Source organism: Rhinolophus ferrumequinum, chromosome 7 (assembly GCF_004115265.2).
Source record: "Rhinolophus ferrumequinum isolate MPI-CBG mRhiFer1 chromosome 7, mRhiFer1_v1.p, whole genome shotgun sequence".
NCBI classification, from domain to species: domain Eukaryota; kingdom Metazoa; phylum Chordata; class Mammalia; order Chiroptera; family Rhinolophidae; genus Rhinolophus; species Rhinolophus ferrumequinum.
In genome coordinates this window covers 92,229,363-92,246,905 of record NC_046290.1, presented here as the reverse complement: position 1 = coordinate 92,246,905, position 17,543 = coordinate 92,229,363, and the positions used below count along the sequence as shown (strand labels likewise).

The following is a 17,543-nucleotide window of genomic DNA, read 5'->3' as shown; positions in this document are numbered from 1 at the left end:
TGCCGCTTAGCCTGCACGAGGAAGTCAGTGCGCAGAGCAGCTCCCCGCTCTCCGAGCCTGCGCCACAGTGCGCTCCCAGGGGGGCGAACGCCACAAGGGACCTTCGCGGCTCACGCGTGCGCAGAGCCAGCAGCCGGCCCGGGCCCTCCGCGCGTTCTCCCGCCTGCGCGAGATCCCCCAGTCCAGTAGGGGGCGCCGAGCCGGGCCGTACACGTGTTCGGCCCCGTCGGCTAACCCGGAAGAAGTCGCGGGAAAGCGCCCTGGAGGTAGTGGAGAGTCTGCAGGACGCGGCGGCGCCAGGATGAACGCCCCTCCCGCCTTCGAGTCGTTCTTGCTGTTCGAAGGCGAGAAGAAGTAAGTGGGCAGGGGAGGGTCAGGCCTTCGACTGTCGGTCGTGGGCGTCTGCAGAGTCTGGGGCTTCGCCTGCTCTCCTGCGGGGCGGGCGGAAGCAGCTGTTGCTTGAGCTTCGGCGCGCAAAGCGCCCGGCGCCTGTGTCTGCCAGACTTCAGGTAGTCCTGCCAAGCGGTGGGGACTGTTGCCTTTGCAGCTGAGGAAACTGAGGCTCAGAGAGGTTACGTAATTCCCCGGCACAGGAAGTGGCGGGTCTGTGTTGGAACCCAGAATGGCTGCCTCCGAAATCCTTTTCCCCTGGGATTGGCAGCCCCCTCCTCGGCTCCTAGCTGACCACCTTTATTCTCCTTGCTGAAGCCAGAAAGAGATGGCTGTTAGACTCATGTGCAATCTCCATTCGCTTGTGTAAAACCTTCATTGCTTGCAGGCTGAAGGAAAATGTAGTCTGCTGGTCAGACAGCCTGGGCTTGGCGCCTGCTTCCCCCGCGTAAGGACCCTTGTTTGGGCAAGTGAATTAATCTGCCTGAGGCCCACTTTCATCATCTAGAAAACGGGCTTATTACTGTATTGAATTATGAGTAAACCTAAGGGGAGATTAAATGAGGTAACTTATGTGAAGTGCTTAGTCCAGGGCTCAGCATCTAGAAGACCCTCTTAAACATTGGCTTTTCATTCTCAACAGCCTGGTGTGCAGGGCTCTATGTTTAGCCCTTGCCAGCCACTTCAGCCTCCCTTGAGAGCAGTGCTTCTCAACTGGAGACTATTTTGCCCCCCCTCCCCGCCCCCCAGGACTTCTGGCTATGTCTGCAAACGTTTTTGGTTGTCATAAAGGGTGCGCTCCTGGCATCTAATGGGTAGAAGCCAGGAATCCTACAATGGACAGACAGCTCCCTACCAAAAAGAATTATCTGGCTTAAAATGGCAGTGGTGCCAAGGTGGAGAAACTGTGCTTTAGGAAGAAGGAGCAATCCGGAGGAGGTGAGGGTCCCACAGAATCGGCGTGACTGGGCTCAGAGTATACACTAACTGCTGCTCTGAGTCAGAGAGGCCTTTATGGGATGAAGAGATTGCGACAGGCTTCCAGGAGGTGGGACCCGAGCCTGCCTGGAAGGGCAGGCTTTAGACTCGGAGGAGGAGGGAGCCCCTGCCCCCATCTCTTGCCTCTGCGTCTTCCTAGGATCACGATTAACAAGGACACCAAGGTACCCAATGCCTGCTTGTTCACCATCAACAAAGAAGATCATACGCTAGGAAACATTATTAAATCGTAAGTTCCAAGTCCAAGGCTCTTGGGGGCTGTGTTGGATGGGACTCTGAGGCAAAGCACAAGTTCCAGAAGATTTTCTTAAGTCTCTTTGAGCTACAAGAAGTCCTTCTGATGGCTCGCTCTGGCAGTTCACTTTCCAGTACCTTTTCTTCAAAGGTACTGGAATCTGTTCACATAGCCACATTTCCTTTTGGCTCATTTATCTGACTGAAGTGAGTGAATGAATGTGCAGGAAGCCGCAAGTAGGCCTGCTTGTTTTTGTGCCTTTCTCAGGTTTGCGTGTTTAGGGTGTGGGCAGAAGCCTGCCTGGTGTCCTGGTGTAAGTAGGGGGTGGGGTTGCCCACCTGTCTGGATGACTCCTGCCTGAGCCAAGCCAGTGGGGCACTCAGGGTCTTTGGGGGCCTTGCTGCTCCTCTGCTGTGAGCTGTGTCCCTACCTTGCAAGGTGCTCACACTTGACACCTTGCTCTGCAGAAAACACCCGCGTGTCCAGCAAACAGCACAGGCTTCACCTCACCACCACCTCACAGAACAGCACCCCACGGGTGTGGGCAGCTGCCAGCCCCTTCCAAAGGACTTCGGTTTCCATTTTGCTAACTGCTCAGAGCTTGGGGCCTTCTCCCCCTGCTGCCTTTGTTTGCCGTGCCAGAGGCTCTTTTGGGGCTAGGAACGGGCCTTTTGTGTTTTGGTTTACTGAACATTGGCTGGATTTTTACTGCCTAGGGAGGTCTTTTTGGGGTCATTGCAGGGTCCCTGACTTCCCCTCGGGAAAGAAGTTACTGGAAAACCTGTTTATTAGCTAAGGTTCCTGATCCTGATGGATGTAGGGGTGTGTGTGGGAGGAATCACCATATGGTATATCTTCTCCAAAGTTAGCTTTTACTTGAAGACTTTTTTGGCGGGGGGCAGGGGGACAACTAAAAACCAAGTGTAGGGAACCACCTAGTGTCAGCCCCCAGCCACATCTGCAACAGGAAGACCCCTTGGCTAGGCCTGGTAAGCTCCAAGGGGCCAGAGCGCCAGGGGCACTCGGCTCAGCCTTGCTCACTGCTGACCCGTGTCGCAGGCAGCTGCTGAAGGACCCCCAGGTGCTGTTTGCTGGCTACAAAGTGCCCCACCCTCTGGAGCACAAAATCATCATCCGCGTGCAGACCACCCCGGACTACAGCCCCCAGGAGGCCTTCACCAATGCCATCACAGACCTCATCAGCGAGCTCTCCCTGCTGGAAGAGCGATTCCGGGTGAGGAGCTGGACGTGCAGGGGGAGAGGGGAGGTGGGAACGCCAGCCTGTGTGCCCAGAGCTGCAGGGCTGTCGTGCCCACACCTAGGACCACCCAGGGTTGTTTCCTCGGACTTGTGTGGGGGGAAGGGGTGATGACAGCAAGGACTTCCCCCACTGCTTCCCGGAAGTGTGGAGAAGGGGTTAGGAGTTGAGGCATGGCGCCTGCTGTCGGCGTCCGTGCGCAGGAACGGACCTAGTGCTCCAAGGTCTCCTTGTGCACTCTTGGGGTCCCTGCTGCCCCCTGCTGCTGCTCCTCCAAAGCTCTTCGCTGGTGCTGGCCGCTTCTAGGGCATCTGTCTAGGGGGCAGCTCATCCTAGGGTGGGGGCACACCTGTTTAGGCAGGGGCCTCAAAGTCTAGACACATGTAGAGTGGGAAAGGTCCACAGCCTTCCAGATTTCAGCAACTGTCATATACTCACCAAGAAGCGCCTCTGCTCCACCCGACTCCTGCCCCAGGCAGCAGCATGTGTGCTGTGAGAAGTGAGGAAGCAGGTGGGGCTGGCTTAGGCGGTCCCTTGGGTTGCTGGCTGCCCAGCTCCCTGGTTTACTGCTTCTGTTCAGTTCGTGACTGCACCCTGGAGCTATGGCAGCAGTTTCCGGGCAGACCTTGGTCAGGGATGCTGGGGCTCTTTCCAACATCCTTACCTGGCCATTCCAGCTAAATGCGCTGCCTTCTTCCTCTCCCTCAGGTGGCCATCAAAGACAAGCAAGAAGGAATTGAATAGTGGGCTGGAAGGAGTCTTGCTTGGCCAGTTCCTACCTTGCAACGGGCCCTTCTCCAGGCACCAAATGGAAGAAAGCGCCTCGCCCCAGCTGTGGGCCCCCTGGGAGATACCTGGAGAGCCCCTCACCCCTGACACCAGTGTGTCCTCTACATAGATTGCTTCATCTTCCTAATAAAGTGTGGAGGAAAAGACTCGGATGTGAGCTGCCGCAGAAGTGACTTCACAGTAAATGGACTGTCAGGCTCAGTGGAAGGAGATGACCTGTCTCGAGGCCACTCTGGGGCCACATTTCGGAGTGGATTGGCCTGGAGACCCAGATTTCTGTGTGAGAGGCTGGCAGGAACAAATCATTTTGGACCACCAGCTGGGAAGCTGGGGGCTGCCGGGAGGCAGAGGGTAACTTCATGAGTGTGCTGTGGAAGCCTCCCATGTCCGCCCGCCTCACTCAAAGTAGCACCAGCAGATGGGGCCCACAAGCAGCAACCCCAGGCTTCTCTTACGTAGTAGAGAGTTTAATAAAAATAGTCACCAATAGAAACATCTCTGTCATTAGCCCAAAAGGTGAATAAGTTAAGTCTTGTCCCTGGTACTTTGCGATAGAGGCAGGCGCTCCTGCTCGAGGCTAGTGTCTCTTCCAGATGGCTACAATGTTGGAGTCTGTCAGGGCGGCGAGGTAGGTAAAGGTGGGGTTGGCCACCACCATGTTCACCATGGTCTTGGTCACCGTCTGGCTGAGGGCTCGCGGCTGGGGCCACTTAAGGATCTGATGGGGAGAGAGAGGGGCGCTGGGTTCGTTCCTGGCGACCACGCAGCAGTCCCCAGCGGGGGGGCGGGGAAGGGGTGCGTACCTGCGTGGGGGCCTGTGGGGCTGCCGGCAGCGGGGGCTGCTGCGTCAGGACGTGCCTGACGTCATAGATCCACACGTTGCCCTCCTCGTCCCCACACAACACAGTCCCCTCATCTGCTGGGACACAAGATGGAATGTCAGCGGGGGCAGAGCGCTGAGAGGTGGAGGGGAGGACGGGCGGCGCGGCGCGCTCACCAGGACAGGTGCTGAGCGAGAAGTAGGCCAGCTTGGTAGGTGACCACTGGAGCCAAGCCAGGACCACCACAGCCACCGTGGACTGGCTGCCTCGGCCCACCCACGTCTGGCTCCAGCTCCACAGGCAGATGGTGCCCAGGCCATTCCCCTTGGAAGCTGTGGAGGAGAAGGGAGAACTGCCTGGGGGCCCCTCTCCAGGCATTTCTTCCACAGTGGGCCCCCCCTCAGAAGCGCTCGGACTTAAATCGCAGCCCAGGGAGAAACAACCCACGAAGGCCTTACCAGGGCGCCTCTGGGTCCCCGCAGGCCCGACGCCCCATCTGGGCTCACTCACCCACGACATCCTTATTCACGAATGCCAGCCCATCCACTCTCCGGCCTGAGGCCTCAGAGCCCTCGGAGAAGACAAACTCCACTTCACACACCCTGTGGGGCCATGGAAGGTGCCAGTCAGCTCTTCCTTGCGTATATGAAGAGCTTCTCACTCAATGAGAACCATTCCCTGGGCCCCTATTCTGGGCCCTGCCCAGAAGGTGCAACCAAAAAGGTCTGTTCTGGGCCCTGGAGAGTTTAAGCTTTGCCCTGGAACGGGGAGCCAGCGCCTGAGTCACAGGTGATGGCAACTCAGAAGCAGGAGGGGCTGGTTCTGCCAGGGTGGGGGATGGGACGGCCAGGGAGGGATCTGGAGGGGCTGCACCTCTGGGACTGAGATGAGCAGGAGGGTGACCAGCTGACCAGTGGGGTAGGTATTTATGGCGGAGTGCTGGGGCCTGAGAAAGGAGAGACTGGGTAGGGGTTTGCTGTGACCCTGAGGACAGTGGGGAGTGGCTGCTGAGTGTTTCCAAACTGAGTATGTAGGGTCACACTGCTTGAAAAGGTCACCCATCAGCTGCCCAGAAACCTGCAGAGGCGCTTGGAGCAAGAAAGGCAGCTAAGGACCAACTGAGGAGAAGCAGACACATCTGAGATAAGGAGAGAAATTCCACAGGACTTGGGGAGCTGGCAGACATGGGCAGGGAGGGACAGATGTGGCAGGCCCTGGGCTTGACTCGCAGGAGTGGCACAGGGCTACTACCAACACTTGGCTGGACAACAGTCTGCTGAGGCTTCCACTACTTCCCTCCACGTAGCAGCTACTTCATTTCTGCCACCCACCCTAAAATTCTTCCCAGGTTGTTCACTGCACTTAGAGTAAAATTGAAAATCTTACCATGGCCCAAGCAACCTTGCCACCTCATCTTGTACCATTTCCTCTGGTCTTCCAAACTGGTTAGACCTCCCCAGACAGCCAGTTCTTCCCACCACTGGCCCTTTGCACATGCTATGCCCTCTGTGCGTGCACCTTCCCTCTCTCCGCCCACCGGACTCCCTTGCAGGGCTCACGCAGAGAACGTGAGCCTGAGAACATATCCATCTGCCACTGGTCACCTCCGCAGAGTCCCCTTGGTCTTCCTGTTTCTCAGAGCACCTTATTCTCTCTTTCCTTCGTAGCTGACATCACACTCTGGGGGTTTTAATTGGCCACCTTTGTCTAATGCCTGTCCTCCCCTACGAGGCTTGTGGGCCCCAGAAGGGCAGGGACTCCTTGCTGAACAGTCTCCGGCCTTCCAGGTGGCACGGATGAGCCACAAGCCTCAACCTGCCCTTCTAAGGCCTCGTCCCTGCCCTGACACCATCCTCCCTGCATTCCACTAGGGGCAGCGTGCATGGTTTGGGCACCAACCCTGGCACGTGTGCCTGGGGTCCGCCTGGGGTCTGACGTCTGGACTAGCAGCTGTCCAGTTCCAAGACTTGGCTTTCAAGGCGTCCCTACCCAACCTCACCTCCTTTTCTGAGGCTGGTCCAGCCGCACATCCCAGCAGCAGCAGCCACCCTCACAGCCAGCCAGCAGATAGGTGTCCGGGCAGGAGGCGACTGGGCAGAGGCGCAGGGGGGTGGACGTGGTATCAAGTGTGAGGAGCTGGCTGCCAGCAGGTGAGAGGGAGATGTGAGGCCACGGACCCAGTGCCCGCCCCGCCTGGCAGCCGCCCTCCCCAGCCCAGCCCTGCCCCAAAGCGTCACCTAGCCTGGAATTCGTAGTCGTGGTTGGGCGCCCCGATGTCCCAGAGGATGATCCGCTTGTCATAGGAGGCGGCTGAGGGGGGATGGGAAGGAGAGGTGGCCCTGAGGAGCTCCTGCCCCAGCTCGCAGGCGGCATCCCAGGCTCCACCCCCTTTGAAGCAGGGAGGGAGGGTCTACAACGCTCACTCGGACCTGACAGGTGTGCTTACACATCCCCCGCATGGGCTCACCACACGGAGGCCCAGGGGCCCCCGCCCAGGTCACAGACAGAGTGCCCCAGGTTGTAGGAAAGCTCCAAGGCCGCAGAGCAGGTGGGGGAAAAGCCAGGATCTGAAGCCCAGTCAGTTATCCATGAGGCCACGCTACTTCTCCCATAGCCAGAGTTGACGGTGGCAGCCAGGAGAGGCTGCCAGCCGTAGGAGCTCCTTACCATCCCAGGGAGGGAACACTGAGGCGGCAGGCTGCAGGACGGGTGCTGGGGGAGCCCTGGGGGTGTCGGGAGAGGGTCTTACTGAAGAGGTGAGTCTCGTGGGTAGGGCTGAAGCAGAGGGTGGCGATGGCCCTCTTGTGGGCCCGTATGACCCCGCAGCAGAAGCCAGCACGCACATGTAGCAGCCGGACGTGGCCCCGCAGGCCAGCAGCTGCCAGCACGCTCCAGCGCTTCTTGTGGCCTGCCTGCGTGACCACTGTCAGGGCTGTCCAGGCCACCGAGAAGAACTCCTGGGGGGGAGGGGTGGGGAGTGTTCAGCAGGGGGCAGAGCACATGCATGCAGGATCAGGCCTGGGAAACTGAGGCCCAGCAGCAGAGAGAAAGGTCACCTAGTGAGTAGGTGGCGCTCCTGTGCCCAGGAGCCCAGGCTGCCCACCGCCCTGCGTGAGCCGGCCCTGGCACTCACCTCGCCAGGTGCCTTGTACTTGTGCAGTACGATGCCCGTCTGGCAGTCGATGACACACACGGCCTCCCCGCCACATGTGGCCACAGTCTGAGACGTGGCCCCTGTGTGCCCTGTTTTGAGGGATCAGCCTAGTGAAAACACTCTCTGTATTGCAGTTCCCTCCTCCTGGCCTTGACGCCCCTCCCGATTTCCCATCCCCCCAGGCAGCCCCCTCCCTCAAGGTGGCGTCCCCCACCCCCACTCCCGTCCAGAAGACTTATTCTGCTTGGGCCCTGTGGCCTTTCCTCCGGCCCTGCTGGCCCAAGGATGTACCCTCCTCACAGGCCGGCTCGAAGGCGCAGGCCCAGAGCTGGGTCTCCAGGTCCTCAGGGCTGTTGTTCTTGCTGTGGCACTGCAGGAAGTGCAGGGGCTCCAGCTTCAGGGCAGGCTGTGGGGGCAAAAGGGGGTCACAGCTGCCCCAACCCTTGTTCCCAGCCATACACTCCCTACCACCTCGTTAGCTTACCTGGCTGCCATCGGCGCCCACAGGGCTGCCCTCCACCCGGGCCAGTGTGGAGGTGCACACCCGCTTGTTGGAAGAGAGGTTGAGTGGGACATCATCTGGCCGTTTCAAGGCCACTGGCCTTGCCTGTGGGGGATGGGGGTTGGGTGGCAGGCTGAGGGCTTGGTGACCATGGACACATATACCCAGAGCTTCTTTCTTTCCCATCACAGGCTGACCCACACCCTCCCATGGGTGCAGGAGGCAAGGACTGGCCCAAGCAGAGGGCACGAGCTCAGGCATCAGAGCTGTCTCTCGGGCTCATTTCCAGGACCCCCTGCTTCCCTGCAGCCCCCCTCGCCAGGAAGGGCCAAGGCAGGCCCTCCGAGCCCCCGGAGCCACATGGAACCACACTCACCATGGACTCCTGGGCAGCTATGGTTTTTGAGGACCTCTCTTGGATGTCTGCATCAAGCACCTGGGTCCCACCGGAGGCCACCAGCTCCTCAGAGATCATCCGTACCTGGGTGGGCCCAGGCCATCAGGAAGCGGGGCACAGTCCTGGTGGCCCCCAGCCCCTCCTCAGACACTCAATCAGAGGGAGCTTGTACTTCCTGAGTTGGGAAAAGGCCTTTCCACCCAATAGGGCTGCCTTTCCTGACCTGCCCCACTCCCCACAGCCTCTCATGGCCAGAGACCTCCAGGGCAGCTCAGGGCATGGGAGCCGGCAAGGGGCTGGGAAAATAGATTCCCAGCACAGTGAGTGAGGACGTACCCGCCACTGGGTGAACTCGCTGAGGGACTCGGGGCCGTAGCGAACATCCCTGACGGCGGACCTCACAAAGTCAGCCTGGGCCTTCTTAGCCCCCTCCTCAGGGCTCAGTGAGGCCATGAACTTCTCCCAGTGAGCCGTGACCTGGCACGAGAGGAACCAGATCCAGGCCTCGCCCAACCCAGCTCTCCTGGACCCGCCATGGCCCCTCTGCCCCATCTCATGGCTACAGGTGTCTCCACCTCCCTGCCTCCTGGAAGCCTCCCTGAACCACAACCTTAACTACAGGTTGCACAAATCCAAGCAACACACACGAGTAACATCCCCAGAAGGGAGAAGCTGGTCCAGGATAAAGTTACTGTGGAAGTGTCTCAGCCTACCCTCTGGGCCCTGCCTGCACACATGGAGGGCGGGACCCCCCGACCGCCAAGGACAAGAGGCCAAGCACCACAACCAGTCTCAGAGCAATATGTCAGGCTAGGGGATACGAGCCACTTAGTGTTGGGGCAGAGAGCCCTGTGACTCTCCCCCTCAGTGTCCTTCAAGTGTCACTGTTACTTGCTCCTCAAGGCCCCCGACTGCTCCCAAACCTGAGAGACACCCTCTTACCCTGCTGGTCAGCTCCCGGTTCAGGTTCTCCACCTGAGAGGAAGTGGAGGAAGCATCCTTGCCATTCACCTTGCGCAGGTTGGGCAGGAGAAAGGAGACTTTCAGGTTGTCACTGACCTGGGGGATGAACGGAAGAATGGCCGCTAAGCTTGGGCACAACAGAGTGCTGGCGTCCAGCACGGGGCTGCTGGGTGCGCCCACTTACTGTCAGGAAAGGGTTGCCCTCCAGGCTGAGCTCCTCCAGCTGTGGGAACTGGCACAAGGCTGTGACGTCCCCCAGCTGGTTGTTGGCACAGCGGAGGATGCGCAGGTGGGACAAGCCCAGGTTGGCAGGCAGCGTCTCCAGCTGGTTGTTGGAGAGGTCCAGCTCCTGCAGCTGCTTCAGGCGGCACAGGAGCTTGGGGTCCAAATGCTCTGAGAGCAGCTTCAGCCCTGACAGGCTGGGGTGGGGGTCAGAAAGGGAGGGCTCAGGGGGCAGGCGGGCCACCGGCCCCACACCTATGGCAGCCCGGGTGCCTCTGAAGTCTTTTTCACCCGGCATTTCTTGTGCACCCACAACCTCTCCCCAACACCCTTTTTAAAATCTTGTAACTACTTTAGAACTCGGGCAACTGGCCCCCTCCAGGATGCTTTTCTTTATTCTCTAGGTGGTGGGGGGCTCCTCTGTGCTCCCCAGGCCCTCTATAATTATCTCAACAGGTTGCTCAGTTCTCTTTCTGCACGACTGACTGTCCCTAACAGCCTGGGCCCTTTTCGGGGGGAGGCAACTTGGGGCCCACCGGCCCATCTCCTAATAAAAAGGACGGCGTTTGGCCCAAGTGATTAGAGACTCCGCCTAACCGACAAGGCGATAACAGTGCCGGGTACTCGTCTCTCTCCCCAACCGCCCAGGGACCCCGGCCCGCCTCTTACTCCAGGCTCCGGATCTTCCCCAGCCGGTCGCTCTTGGGTCGCCCCCTCTGCATCAGCAGCCGCGCCGAGAGGGGGCCCATGGCGAGGAGGTTGAGGACCGCGATGACCGTATCCGCGGTACCAGCGTCCAGCTGAGCCCGCGACTCTCGGAGTCCCGTGGCGGCGCCGGCGACTGACGGAGCCCAGGAGGTGGCGCCGCGCGAGTCCTTCGGTGGCGACTACCGGAAGGAAGCGGTCCCGCGGGCCTCGTGCCCCAAGCGTGGACTACAACTCCCAGCGGCACCCTTGGTCCCGCGCCTGCGCACTGCCCGCCAGGACACTGCGATGGCGGCTGCGGTGGTGGCGGCCCCCGAGGTCCTTCGGGAATGCGGCTGCAAGGGCGTCCGGACCTGTCTGATGTGCGAGCGGCAGCGCGGAGGTGATCCGCCCTGGCAGCACTCCCCGCAAGTAAGGGATGGGAGAGGGGGCGCGCCCACAATTCCGTTCTTCATATGGGGAAGCTAAGGCCCAGATAGGACATGAATACGGGCCCCGGGTCAAACCGTGTTAGGGGCCCTCGCTGTGGGGACGTTGCGGGGTGAGGAATTGCGGGCTTTGAGGAGTGGGCTTGGAGTGGGGAAGGGTCTGGGACGTGGGTGCAGTCCGACCATAGCTAACCTCTGGGACCGGGAAGTCTGATAGCAAACTTCCACGTAGCGCCCCCAGGTCAGGGCCTGGGACCTTCACGGGCCCGTGGAGAGACGACGTGGAAAGAGTGGAGGGTGCCGAAAACCAGTGCAAAGGTGCCCATCAGGCCTTGGACGGAAATCAGCAAGGAGAAAATTAGTTACAGTTAACGAAAAAGGACTCAGCCTTTGAACTGGGCCTGGCAGTATTTTAATGGGTTGGAAGGGCGTTCCACCTGGGGGAACTGCTTATGTAAAGGCCTGGGGTAGAGGTGTGTGCTTGGAAGGTGGGTGATGCTAAAGGTGAGGGAGATGAGGTCGCTGGGGCCTGACCACAGAGGGCCTTGTGTGTGGCCACTGGGCAGGCTGGACTTGTCCTCAGGGCCATGGAGAATGTTTTAATGAGGGCCTGACATGTTTTAAAGGAAGTTACATGTGAATTTTAGGAAGATCCTGAGAGCTAATAGCAAGGTATGAAGGCAGAGAAGCCAGTGAAGAAAATATTGCAGTGTCCTTGTTAAAAGTGCAGAAAGTCCTGTGGAAAACAATGTGAAGTTTCCTCAGAAAATTAAAAGTAGAATTACCACATGGTCCAAGAATTCTGGTGATATATACAAAAGAATTGAAAACAGGGTCTTGAAGAGAGATTTGCACACCCATGTCGATAGTAGCATTTTTCACAATAGCTAAAATGTGGAAGCAATCCAGCTGTCCCTTGACCGATAAATGGATAAACAAAAAGTGATACATACGTACAATAGAATATTATTCAGCCTTAAAAAGGAAGGAAATTCCGACACAGGCTACAACATGGATAAACCTTGAGGACATTACGCTAAGTGAAATAAACCAGTCACAAAAGGACAAATGCTGTATATTTATGTAATTTTACGTAGCATATTTACGAGGTACCTAGAATAGTTAAAATCATAGAGATAGAAGTAGAACGTGGTTACCCGAGGCTGGGGGGAGGAAAAGGAAGCGTTGTTTAATGGGTATAGAGTTTTCGTTTTGCAAGGAGAGAAACCTCTCGAGATGAGTTGCACAACAGAGTGAATATACTTGACACACCGAACTGTACACTTTAAAAATTATTAAGATGGTACATTTTATGTTGTATGTTTTACCATAATTAAAACCTGAAGAGGAAAAAAAAGTGCCGAAGGTCTGAACGGTGCCTATGGTCATGGGTGTGGAGACACAGGGCACTGTGGGGGTGGCACCTTCCCAACCTAATGGCTGAGGGAGAAGCAGAATGTCCAGGATGACTCCCCATTTTTAACATGTCCCATGTGAGGTACCAGAGACAGAGGACATGGTGGTTTAAAGACGGGGTAGTAGTAATGCCTATGGAACATAAAGGGGGAGGAAGCAGAATTACTTGGTCAGGGAGGACCTCAGACCGCCATGTGGATCTGACGCAGTCGTGGCTAACCCAGCAGGGAGCTCCAGAACAAAGACTGCCCAGTAGAGAAGTCCCGTGTTGTGCAGAAATGGCCAGACCCGTGCTGAGTCACTGGCTGGCAGCTGCCTGAGAGAAGGATGGCCCCTGCTTGAAACCTGAGGCAGATCCCAGACGCCCTGCAGCAGGAGGTTGTCAGCCTGGCACTCCTCGCAGATGAGGGGCAAGTTCTCTTTTTTGAAGGGCAATTCAGGCAGTGCCTCTGGCTGCCACAGAGGAGGGCAGGGCCCGGAGACATCCCCACCTGGGCTGGAGAGCGTTGTCCTGTCTGGCCTCCCAGCGTGTGCTGCTTACCCCTTGGACAGCCCTCGGGCCTCAGCTTTAGGGGCAGCATATTTCTCAAAGCCCTGGTCTGGGCTGGATGCTTTTAGTGCTCATGAGGCTGGAGAAGACAGAAGACACCCTGCAACGACACAGGAACAGTATGGACTCAGGCTGTTCCCAGCTGTACAGCCTCGGGCTAGTTCCTTGACTTTACCGAGCCTTGGTTTCCTCGTTTATAAAATGGAGAATGAAAGTGGTTATGCAGATGCTCTTCCCTTTTACAGATGAGGAAAGTGAGAGGGTCTTTCCCAAGAGGCAGCCCCAGGTAGCGGTCGGCCTCTCTCTAGACTCCAGCTGCCTTCCAAAGTGGCTTTGGGGAGGATGAACCACTAAGCAGAAGCTGCAGCCTAAAGGGCCTCTGGAGGGCAGGCTCCAAGGGCTCCAGGACCTCCGTCTTTCTTTTGCAGAAAACACACCGTTTCATTTACTACTCAGACACTGGTTGGGCCGTGGGGGCCGAGGAGTCTGACTTTGAAGGATGGGCCTTCCCTTTCCCCGGTGTGACGTTGTTAGAAGACTTCGTGACCCGAGAGGAGGAAACTGAGATGGTGCAGCTGATGGACCGTGAGCCCTGGAAGCTCTCACAGTCTGGACGGAGAAAGCAGGTAGGCCGGCCCAGATAGGGAGCAGGGTTGGCTGATCAAAGAAGACAGTCGCTCTCCTGGGCCCCTTTGCTCACCTCCCATGCAGCGCCCTCCTCTGTAGCCATACCAGGGGCATTTGCAGCCTGCTTGGCCTGCCCACCTTCTCAACAGGTTGCAGGTGAACTCAGCTCCTTCTGCCCCTCACGCCAGCTGGCCTGGTGCTGATGACTTTCAGGGAGCGTTTCTTGAAGGCTGTGCGATGCCTTCCCATCCAAAGTTCTCTCCCCATCAGTTTCGCGTATCCTCAGGCCTCCAAGTCCCAGACCTGCCCTTTGTCAGGGATCGCAGCTTCTCCCTCAGTCCCACTCCTCTTGGTCTAGCTCGCGCCTTCCATTGCTTACCTCCAGCAATCCTTGTCCGCCCCAGGACCTTGGAGCCGTCCATCCATCCATCGACCTTTTCACTTTCCTTCCCTCTCCCATGGTCTTTCCTTAGCCTGTACCATGGCCAGTTATTACAGTCACTTCCTTGGGTGCCCTCTTGCCCTTTTGCCCTTCACTTCGTCTCTTTCTGCCCCACCACAGCCCTGGTCGAGTCCAGCTCCCCACCTCGGACCTGTGCAGCCTGCTGGCAGGTCTCCCCGGCTCTGGGTCCTTCCTGACCCGCCGGTCATACCAACCTCCCCTAGGTCCTCTGCTCTGCTGCTCTCCTGCCAAACCTTCTCTTTTCCCCTCCTCACCCTCCACGGATGACCTTGCCTCTGAGAAGACAGGTGCATCTGCACACCTACCTGCCCTGGCTGGGTGCTGTTCCCTTCGTGCCCATGCCCAGGGCGTCTCTCTGAGTCCCCTCCACCTGTATGCTGGATGCCGTCCCCCTCTACTCAGAAGACCTTGTTCAGCATTGCTCCCCTCTCTCCCCAAGATGAATTTTGCCTCGACTGGATCTTTTCCACCAGCCTACCAGTAAGCTCCATCTCTCGTCTCCGCAGCAGAATTCCTTGAAAGTCATTGATTCTCACTGTCTTCAGTTCCTGTCCGCCTGTTCCTGCTTAACCCACTCAGAAACCACTTCCACCACTGACCGCCGAGCCCTAAACCCGGCGATGGGATCTCAGGCTCAGTCCTTGGGCTGCTTCTCTTCCTGCTCCTTGCTGATGTCAGCGAGTCACGGCCCTGCACCCTGTCGCTGTGTTTGGGACTCCAGTTCCTGTCTCCATCCCAGGCTTCTATTGGTCAGCCCTGAACTGAGCTTTGCTTCTTTGCCCACACCTGCACCCCCTGCAGTGTCCCCATCTTGGCAGATGCCATCTTCCACCTGTGCAGGCTGCAAACCATGGCTCTCTCCAGAGTTCCCTGTCTCTTACTGGTAATTCCCATCCACTTGCTGCCTTCAGTAGGTACCCCGAATCTGAGGATGCCCTCCCCATACCCGCCCCTCCACTGCTACCACCTGGATCCCAGCCCCCGGCCCCCTTGCCGGGATTCCTGCAGGGGCTTTCTGCCACAGGCCTCGCCCCTTTTCAGTCAGTTTTCCACAGAAAGTGACTCCACTACTGCCTCATCAGATGTCACTGCTCTGTCACAGACCCTCCGGGCCTCCCATTTCAGCATAAACGCAAAGTCCTTACAATGCCCGGAAGGGCCCGGCGCTGGCCTCCAGCCCCACCTTTCTTTCCACGGCTGCTGCCTGGTGTCCTTCACAGCAGGCCCTCCGCCTCCTCAGGGTCCTTAAAGCTCCAGCCTCTTGTCCGTCTGCACGCCCACGTCGGGCTGCCTGCCTGCCGCCGCCTAGGGTTGGCCTGCGGGAGCCTGCTCGCCCGGCTCTCCCAAGACGTGCCAGCCTGGGAGGAGAAAGTCAGTTCCGCCAGATGGAGCCCCCCTCCGCTAAGGGGGACGACCAGCGAAATGCTCCCCTCTTTCATCCCTCAGGCCACAAATCTGAGGCGTATTCTAGAAGGCTCTTCCCTGATTTTTTTTGTTTGTTTAGGTTTGTAAAAGAAGCCACATATCCACCCATTTAAAATGTACAGTACGGTGGTTGGTTTTTAGTAGATTCACAGTGTAGTGCAACCATTACCACTATCTAGTTCTGGAACATTTTTATCACCCCAAAGGGACCCCGCCCTCATTAGCAGTCAGTCCCCATTCCCCTGTCCCCGGCAACCACTGCTCTACTTGCTGTTTCTCTGGATTTGCGTATTCTGGACACTTCATACAAATGGGATTATATGACATACGACCTTTTGTGTCTGCTGTCTTTCACTGAGCATAATGTTTTCAGGGGTCATTACTGCAACACGTGTCGGTGCTTCATTAATTTTTTGACTGGATTATATTCCATTGTATGGATGTGCCTCCATTTATTTATCCTTTTATCCATTGGCGAACACTGGGTTCTTTCCACTTTTTGGCCATTGTGAATAGTGCTGCCGCGAATATTCATGTGCAAGTTTCTGTGTGGACACGTGTTTTCAGTTCTCTTGGGTGTGTACTAGGAGTGGAGTTGCTGGGTCACGTGGTAACTGTCCCCCCTCGTGGTTCTGAACCCGTGTGCCCAGTGTTGCCCACCTCGATAATGCTGCCTTGGATTGGGCGTCCCTCCCTCGCTGCATCTTGTCCCGGATACACTACCTACACACGGGTCTTTTGTCTCTAGCTCTGCCTTCTGGGTGGGGTACCCGGGCTAAGACAGCCGCCGACACGTTGTATCCCCCTTTCCTGCTTTGTGTTTTCCTTAGCGTTTACTGCCGTCTGATGTTTGCTGTTACTTATATCTCTGATGCCGGCCTCTTCCTGCCCGCATGTCAGACTTACGAAGTCAGAAATTTTTGCTTTTCTGGGTCACGGTGACTGAATTCTTCAGACCTAGTCTGTGATACCCTTTCTGTAAACTCAGACTCTTGTCACTTCCTTTTCGTGCTTATCCTTCAGGACTACGGCCCCAAAGTCAACTTTCGGAAGCAGAAGCTCAAGACAGCCGGCTTCCACGGCCTCCCCAGCTTCAGCCGGGAGGTGGTGCGGAGAATGGGCCTGTACCCCATCCTGGAGGACTTCCGGCCTGTGGAGCAGTGTAACCTGGACTACTGCCCGGAGCGGGGCTCGGCCATCGACCCCCACCTGGACGACACCTGGCTGTGGGGGGAGCGGCTGGTGAGCCTCAACCTGCTGTCGCCCACTGTGCTGTCCATGTCCCGGGAGGCGCCCGGCAGCCTGCTGCTTTGCCTGGCGCCGTCGGGCTTCCCGGAGGCCTTGGTGGAAGGTGTGATGGCCCCCAGCAGGTCCGTGCTGTGCCAGGAGGTGGAGGTGGCCATCCCCCTGCCCCGCCGCGCGCTGCTTGTGCTCACTGGCGCTGCGCGGCACCAGTGGCAGCATGCCATCCACCGCAGACACATTGAGGCCCGGCGCGTGTGTGTCACCTTCAGAGAGCTGTCGGCAGACTTCTGTCCTGGTGGGAAGCAGCAAGAACTGGGGCAGGAGCTCCTGCAAATCTCTCTCTCCTTTCAGGGGAGGCCCATGTGAGCCGCCTACCTGGGGACAGCAGCTGGCACTGGGCCTGGCCACGGGCACCAGCTCCACAGGTGACCCTTTGCCAGGATTGAAGGGGGGAGCCCAGCACAAGGCTCTTTCGTCCCAGCTGATTAGGGTTTTGGAGAACTGCTGATGTGCTGACACCACGGAACTGGTTTGGTGGGGCCGTGCCTCGGGTCTGTCCCCTCTGACCTGCACTGTGGCCACTTGTTGCAGTTATTTGTCACAGTTTAAGGGCAGTAGTGTAATTGGAGTTTAAAAAACATTGGCGCCACTTACAACCATCTTCTCCTTTGTCCATCTCTCTCAGTGAGGTTTTCCTGTACTCCACCATGAAATCCCTCCAATTTGGGTAGCGTGTGGGATCAGAAAACGGAATTGATAGAAGATTTGAGATTATAATTTCAGCTTTCAGAGCTGGTGACAGCGTCTGAGTCAGATTCTGCTTCGGTGTGGGGTGTGATGAGGACACGGAAATCGGAGAGTCCAGTATCCCCCTCCCCACCCACATGTAATGGTGTTAAAAAGTAAGAAAAGTCTCCTCAGCTCCCAGGTGGTTCACCTTCTGGTGCCAGAGCT

General features: G+C 57.6%; 3 protein-coding genes across 7 annotated transcripts; 2 read left to right on the top strand and 1 right to left on the bottom strand.

Annotated features, from left to right (window-relative positions):
• Positions 1 to 204: 204 nt before the first annotated feature.
• On the top strand, positions 205 to 3,817 carry POLR2J (RNA polymerase II subunit J). Its single transcript, XM_033110190.1, has 4 exons — positions 205 to 354; positions 1,529 to 1,618; positions 2,684 to 2,858; positions 3,591 to 3,817. The coding sequence occupies exons 1-4, from the start codon at positions 302 to 304 to the stop codon at positions 3,624 to 3,626; spliced, it is 354 nt and encodes a 117-aa protein (XP_032966081.1). The 5' UTR covers positions 205 to 301; the 3' UTR covers positions 3,627 to 3,817.
• Positions 3,818 to 4,016: 199 nt separating this feature from the next.
• Positions 4,017 to 10,655, bottom strand: LRWD1 (leucine rich repeats and WD repeat domain containing 1). Of its 5 annotated transcripts, none has more exons than XM_033110186.1 (15): positions 10,400 to 10,655; positions 9,693 to 9,927; positions 9,488 to 9,604; positions 8,882 to 9,022; positions 8,525 to 8,629; positions 8,131 to 8,253; positions 7,947 to 8,052; positions 7,626 to 7,735; positions 7,242 to 7,449; positions 6,730 to 6,802; positions 6,492 to 6,632; positions 5,003 to 5,094; positions 4,669 to 4,824; positions 4,475 to 4,590; positions 4,017 to 4,389 (listed from the first exon to the last, which is right to left on the bottom strand). In XM_033110186.1, the coding sequence occupies exons 1-15, from the start codon at positions 10,477 to 10,479 to the stop codon at positions 4,249 to 4,251; spliced, it is 1,944 nt and encodes a 647-aa protein (XP_032966077.1). In that variant the 5' UTR covers positions 10,480 to 10,655; the 3' UTR covers positions 4,017 to 4,248. The 5 variants fall into 5 exon arrangements, with proteins under 5 accessions (XP_032966077.1, XP_032966074.1, XP_032966078.1 ...); XM_033110183.1 differs by having other exon boundaries at positions 7,938 to 8,052; positions 10,400 to 10,654; XM_033110187.1 differs by having other exon boundaries at positions 4,475 to 4,587; positions 10,400 to 10,652.
• A 27-nt stretch (positions 10,656 to 10,682) lies between these two features.
• ALKBH4 (alkB homolog 4, lysine demethylase) lies at positions 10,683 to 17,248 on the top strand. The gene is made up of 3 exons (XM_033110189.1): positions 10,683 to 10,846; positions 13,258 to 13,455; positions 16,368 to 17,248. Exons 1-3 carry the CDS (start codon positions 10,724 to 10,726, stop codon positions 16,953 to 16,955), a joined length of 909 nt encoding a protein of 302 aa, XP_032966080.1. The 5' UTR covers positions 10,683 to 10,723; the 3' UTR covers positions 16,956 to 17,248.
• The last annotated feature ends 295 nt before the right edge of the window (positions 17,249 to 17,543 follow it).